Source organism: Babylonia areolata, chromosome 30, assembly GCF_041734735.1.
Source record: "Babylonia areolata isolate BAREFJ2019XMU chromosome 30, ASM4173473v1, whole genome shotgun sequence".
Taxonomy (NCBI): Eukaryota; Metazoa; Mollusca; class Gastropoda; order Neogastropoda; family Buccinidae; genus Babylonia; species Babylonia areolata.
Window position 1 is genome coordinate 14,209,961 of NC_134905.1, and position 7,500 is coordinate 14,217,460.

General features: G+C 41.5%; 1 protein-coding gene across 1 annotated transcript in view; it reads left to right on the top strand.

Annotated features, from left to right (window-relative positions):
- The window catches only part of LOC143275255 (anosmin-1-like), a 99,985-nt gene that overhangs the window by 20,866 nt on the left and 71,619 nt on the right, over nt 1-7,500 (top strand). The window contains exons 2-3 of the mRNA XM_076579231.1: nt 40-106; nt 3,616-4,528. Coding sequence (XP_076435346.1) covers nt 4,283-4,528 — 246 coding nt within the window. The 5' untranslated portion in view covers nt 40-106; nt 3,616-4,282. The remainder of the gene's footprint in view (nt 1-39; nt 107-3,615; nt 4,529-7,500) is intronic.

The window sequence follows — 7,500 nt, forward strand, 5'->3', positions numbered from 1 at the left end:
TATCCATGTTGTTTTTTCTTCTTCTTCATCTGTGTGCAGGAAACAAAGTACAAGGCAAGGTGCGTCGTGTGATTCGGTAACTTGGACAGACCAGGAAGGGTGAAGTGTGAGTCTGGGAGCCGGAGATATTTCACGTGGGTTGTTGGGGGGTCTTTTTTTTTTGGGGGGGGGGAGGGGGGGGGGGCAGGGGGGGATGTTTTTCATCTTTCACCAGCTTCGGTTGCCATAATTTCGATTCCAAGAAATCTCTCCTTCCTTTTTATTTTATTTTATTTTCAAAATATTTTTTATTCATTCGGTTGTTGTTGTTTTTACAACGCACAAACCTTAATACTAAACAATACAGATACAACACATCACATGAAATCAATGCATAAATAAGAAAAAGAAGTGTAGTAAGATATAGGACAAATATAGAAGGAGGATATAGGATACAATATACAATATATATATATATATATATATATATATATATATATGTATATACTGCACTTTTTCTTTTATGACTATAAACTGCTATATTCTGCACTTTTTCTTTTATTACTATAAACTGCACGAGCGACAAAGGGAAACAACACTAAACACAGTAACGACAGTATATGAAAGACAGACAAAGACAGTCGACAAGAAGGAGAAAAATGACACTAAGGACACTTCCTTTATTTGAACAAATAGAAACCTCTCCTTTGTAAGGACAAAACTAAGGACACTTTCTTTATTTGAACAAATAGAAATCTCCTTTGTAAGGACAAAACTAAGGACACTTCCTTTATTTGAACAAATAGAAACCTCTCCTTTGTAAGGACAAAACTAAGGACACTTTCTTTATTTGAACAAATAGAAATCTCCTTTGTAAGGACAAAACTAAGGACACTTTCTTTATTTGAACAAATAGAAACCTCTCCTTTCTTTTCTGTTCAGGGGGAAACCCCAGCAGAGGTGGTGTAGTGATTGCTGTCATAATTCTCGGTCGCTTGTAGAAGTGCTTTTTTTTTTACTCACTTGTGTAAACAAAGTGAGTCTATGTTTTAACCCGGTGTTCGGTTGGCTGTCTGTGTGTGTGTCTGTGTGTCCGTGGTAAACTTTAACATTGACATTTTCTCTGCAAATACTTTGTCAGTTGACACCAAATTTGGCATAAAAATAGGAAAAATTCAGTTCTTTCCAGTCATCTTGTTTTAAACAATATTGCACCTCTGGGATGGGCACCAAAAAAAAATTTAAAAAAAGAAGCCTAATTATATGCAAACTGCATTTACTGTTATATTTATATTTTTTGTATTCTCTAAACTTGGCACTTTGACTTCTTATTCTGACACAACAACAAGAGGAGTCAATATTATCATTTTTTGTTCAAACAGGAACTTCTTTTGCTAAGCATGGAATTTTTATTTATTTTGCAAACGTTTTGGTGCAGATAGTAAAAAAGGGAAATTAGTCTGTAATTAATGCAAGGGGACTTAATTTATCACAAGTGAGTCTTGAAGGCCTTGCCTCTCTTGTTTTGCTTCTGTGAAACCAACGACTGGTGAATAATTATGGCCTGTGCTTGAGAAGGTAGTTGTGACACCCAGTTAGAGACACAAGATATGTTCGTGGACAGGAAGAAGTGAAAGACTTCAGCAGAAGTGTCCCCTTCTTTTGTAGAAGCAACACCTTCTCAGTCCGACAAAAGAAATGATATATGTGCTGTAAAATCATTCAGAAAGCGATAATAATGATAACGATAAGACATTTTACATGATGATTCTACATCAAGAAATGAACGACACGATACCGAAATGAAAAGAGCCTTTTATATTGAGAAATGATGATAATAATAATAATAATAATAATTATTATTATTATTATTATTATTATTATTGTATTTATATAGCGCTGAATCTTATGCAGAAACAAATTAAAGCGCTTTCGCACCAGTCATTCACACGCATGCATAACTCATGCATGATCATAGGATCATTTCACATTCTGCTGTGACACGTTCAGTGGTGACACAATCATAGGATCATTTCACATTCTGTAATGACACACCCATAGGATCATTTCACATTCTGTAATGACACAATCAGTAGTGACACAATCATAGGATCATTTCACATTCAGTAATGACACAATCATAGGATCATTTCACTTTCTGTAATGACACAATCAGTAGTGACACAATCATAGGATCAGTTCACATTCAGTAATTACTCACTCATAGGATCATTTCACATTCTGTAATGACACACTCATAGGATCATTTCACATTCAGTAATGACACACTGATAGGATCATTTCACATTCTGTAATGACACACTCATAGGATCATTTCACATTCAGTAATGACACACTCATAGGATCATTTCACATTCAGTAATGACACACTGATAGGATCATTTCACATTCTGTAATGACACACTCATAGGATCATTTCACATTCAGTAATGACACACTCATAGGATCATTTCACATTCAGTATTCAGTAATGACACACTCATAGGATCATTTCACATGCTGTAATGACACACTCATAGGATCATTTCACATTCTGTAATGACACAGTCAGTAGTGACACACTCATAGGATCATTTCACATTCTGTAATGACACGCTCATAGGATCATTTCACATTCAGTAGTGACACAATCATAGGATCATTTCACATGCTGTAATGACACACTCATAGGATCATTTCACATTCTGTAATGACACAATCATAGGATCATTTCACACTCAGTAGTGACACAATCATAGGATCATTTCACATTCAGTAATGACACAATCAGTAGTGACACACTCATAGGATCATTTCACATTCAGTAGTGACACAATCATAGGATCATTTCACATTCAGTAATGACACAATCAGTAGTGACACACTCATAGGATCATTTCACATTCTGTAATGACACAATCATAGGATCATTTCACATTCAGTAATGACACAATCAGTAGTGACACACTCATAGGATCATTTCACATTCAGTAATGACACACTGATAGGATCATTTCACATTCAGTAATGACACACTCATAGGATCATTTCACATTCAGTAATGACACTCATAGGATCATTTCACATTCAGTAATGACACACTCATAGGATCATTTTGACACAATCATTGGATCATTTCACATTCAGTAATGACACACTCATAGGATCATTTCACATTAGTAATGACACACTCATAGGATCATTTCACATTCAGTAATGACACAATCACAAAATCATTTCACATTCAGTAGTGACACAATCACAAGATTATTTCACATTCAGTAGTGACACATTCAGTAATGACACAATCGTAGAATCATGTCACATTCAATAATTCAATAGAGATACCATCACAGGATCATTTCACAACCAGTGGAGGCCCAGTCATAAGATAATTTCAAATTCAGTACTAACAAAACCAAAGGATCAGTTCACACCCAATAGAGATATACAAAAATATGATAATTTCACATTTAAAAGTGACAGAATCATACATGTTGATAAATTACCCTTGGTTTGGGGGAGATATAATCAGGATCATTTTACATCCAGTAATGATACAGCCATACATTCTAATAAATGACGATTGTTCCTTTAGATGATGCAACGTAACTATTCTCCATTTGTTTCTTTTAGACGCTGAAGATACAGTCAGTCTGTGGACGAGGAAAAGGAAACAGATGAACCAGAGTTTCACGGAAGAATCCTTCCCCGTTCAGGAGTGACCACCCGGAACCTTCTGACGCTTCAGGCTATTCTCATTCTTCGACAGAAAGAAAGAAGAAGAAAAGGAGGAGGAGGAGGTGGAGGAGTCGGTTGTGTAAAAATTCACAGATTCTGGGATACGTAGAAGAGAAAGCTTCCTTTCTTACCCGCGCCATCACCCCTCCCTCGCGGAGTAAGAAGGGGGGAGGGGGACAAGGGTTCGTTTGTGTTAAAGATCCACAGATTATTGGAATACGCAGAGAAGAGATCTTCGTTTCTTGCTCACGCCATCATCGTACTCTCGGAGGAGGAAGAAGAGGAGAAGGAGGAGGTTTTTTTTGTGTGTAAAAGATTCACAGATTCTTTGAACAACTGCAACGCAGAGAAGAAACCTTCCTTTTTTTTGTTACCAGATGCTGAGGGTTCGTTCGTGTAAAGAAAGATCAACAGATTCTTGGAATACCACCACACACAACAAAGAGATAGACCACTTTTCCACACCCATCCCTCCACCCACCCACGCCACCACCACAACCACAACCACCACCACAACCACAACCACCACACCACACCTCGCGGCCTCCATGTGGCCGCAGCGATGACCTCAGGAGGCCTGGGAGGAGGGACGCCCCCCGCCGTCACCCGACTGCCCCTGTCCACCTGGGTGGTGGTGGTGGTGGGGGTGGTGGTGTGCTGGACGGTGGCGCCCCCTGTCGGGGGCAGCGCGCACCTCATCCTGTGGGGCAGGTGCTACTCGTACTGCCTTCAGCAGCACCTCACGAAGGGCGGGAGGCTCCAGGGGCAGTCGGCAGCGTCGGCGTCTGCCCCGCTGCACCATCAGTCGGTGAGTATTTTTTGTGTGGTGGGATGTGTGTGTGTGTGTGGGGGGGGGGGGGGGTTGTGGGGGGGGGGGGGGTTCGCATTTGTGAGGGTAAGGTTGGGGTTAGGGTATGTTCCTCTGTGTGTGTGTGTGGGGGGGGGGGGGTCGTATTTGTGAGGGTAAGGTTGGGGTTAGGGTATCTTCCTATGTGTGGGTGTGCGCAAAATCGCACTGGCTCTTAGTGCTGCAGCCATGGGGGCTGTTTCGCCTTTGGGAACCATCCCAACGCTGACTGCCCTAAAAACCCTTTTGGTGTCTCCACTATAATCAAATTCTAGCCCAGGTAATCAGAAGGGCAGCTGCCTCCTCTGCTGTTCTGATGGTGGTCAGACACGACTGACTATCATACCATTTACATATGTGGGTGGTGGGTGGTGTCTCGTCGGGTCGTGAAAACCTTTGTTGTAAACAACGCACTCAGGCATTAACCATTGAGAAATTATACATGTGAAGGTGAAGAAAGAGAGACAGAGAGAGAGAGGGGAATTGAAAGAGGGTGGAGTGAGGGAGAGGAGGGCGAAGACAGAGAGAAGACAAAACAAGACAAGCGGTCCATCATTAACTCTCTCCATACGAACGGCGAAAGAGACGACGTTAACAGCGTTTCAGCCCAATTACCATCATCAAAATATTGCAAGCGGAAGGCTCTTATACTGAAGAGGTGAATGTTGACAAAGAATACCACAATTCTGACGACGGAAGCTAAAGGTTGGGTCATTCAGACACCCACTGGACATCCGAGGGGTCTGTGTAGAGGAGAAGAGAGGACTGGCCGTAATTGACGTGCAGTTTACAATCAACCCTCACCCTTAACCCTTTCACCGCCAGTCAATTTAGAGTACAAAATTCCCTTTTGGTATAAACACAGAAAAGACAGTGGCTGAGAATAGCTGGGGATTCCCCCTGCGATGTATAGGAAACATGGCCTATCCTACCACCGAACATTAAGAGCAGTAGGTTCATGGATAACAGACCAATGAATGGTCACCTTTCAGTGACATGGGTCCCCTACCACGCCTGTGCATAAATGGGAGCTTGGCGGTGAAAGGGTTAAGAGAGACGAATGTAAACGAAGCGATTTGTAGTAAACAAAAGGGAAACAAATAGAGCACATTGACAACCCATGACTGTACTGCAATTCAATGAACTAGAGGGACAAAGAGGAGAGAGAGAGGGAGAGACAGAGAGAGGGGTAGAAATACAGACAGACAGACAGAGAGAGGGAGGGATGAGAGGGAGAGACAGAGAGAGAGAGGTAGAAATACAGACAGAGAGAGGGGTGAGAGACAGAGAGAGAGGTAGAAATACAGACAGACAGTGAGAGGGAGGGGTGGGAGACGGAGAGACAGAGACAGAGAGAGGCAGAAATACAGACAGAGGGGTGAGAGAGGGAGAGACAGAGATAGGTAGAAATACAGACATAGAGAGGGAGGGATGAGAGGGAGAGAGAGAGAGAGAAATACAGACAGACAGACAGAGAGGGAGGGGTGAGAGACAGAGAGAGAGAGAGAGGCAGAAATACAGAGAGAGGGAGGGATGGGAGAGACAGAGACAGAGAGAGGTAGAAATACAGACAGAGGGAGGGATGAGAGAGGGAGAGACACAGAGAGAGGTAGAGGTAGAAATACAGACAGACAGAGAGAGGGGGGGAGATTGAGAGAGAGGATGTGAGAGAGAGGAACAGAGACAGAGAGAAAGAGGGGATAGAGAGAGAGAGAGAGAGGACGTGACGAAACGATTTTTCATTTAACCACACACAGAGAGAGGGAGGTAGAAAGAGGGAACACTGAACATTGAAATGTTCAATGTCATCAGCTGTACAGCTGTAGTGACGTGGGGGTGTAAATCATAACAATAATGGTGAAAACAATGAAACAGAATCGAACACACACAAAAAAATGCTTGGGGTCAAATAAACTTACTCTCGACCATCCATTTTTTTCAAGTTGGTAACGCCAAAAATTATGCTTTTGTCAATCCGCGTATTGAAGCTAATAACATGTATTACTCTTCTTTCGAAAACTATTATGCTTCAGCAATAAACTTCGCCTCGCCAGTGGTCTTATTGTATCGTCATCATAACTCATTTTTAACACACCAATGACATGCTTACTCCTTGCAATACCTGTTTGGGAAATGACGCATTTATCACGAGTATTATCATAATATGCTTTACAATGACATTTAAAAAAAAAAAATTCAGATGTGTTTCGTCAAGAGAGAGAGAGAGAGAGAAAAGGAACGGGCGTTCTATTCAATCGGGACACTGGTTATGGGTTCCACCCATCGTGTAAAGTGTTCTTAAAATTCCACCCAGGTCATGTTTTGTTTGTTTTGTTTTGTGTTACTCTAAGCGTCCTAGCAATCATCCAGATCCCCCCGCCCCCGCGTCCCCCCCCCACCACCCTCTCCCTCTCTCTCCCTCTCTCCATCCCTCTCCCGTTTAGCTATGGTAAAAGTTTATTCGTGTATCGTAATGATTATTTGGAGTGTTTCTGCTGATTTGATATTTTATGATTTTACTTTCTCTCCCGTGTTGTAGTTTTGTTTTCTGACTTCTTTCCATGACTTTTTTTTTCCTTTCTTCTTTTGACCTATGGATGGGGGAGAGAAGAAAAAAAAAAGCATTGTATTTTTACTCTGTATCCGCAGTAAATAAAGATCGTTCATAATTTTATGTTAATCCATTCACTGATTCATTCATTCACTCCCCCTCCCTCCCCTTCCTCTTCTTTTTTTTTTTTTTTTTCTTTGCACTCTTTTTTTGGGAGAGACCGAAAAACGTCCCGTTAGTTACCAGACCATGCCAAATTATACAGACCACGCCAGATTATACAGACGCACGCCAAGGACAAATTATTCAGACCACGCTACATTATAGACCACGCCAAATTATACAGACCACGCCACATTGCACGCACAGATCACCAAATTTG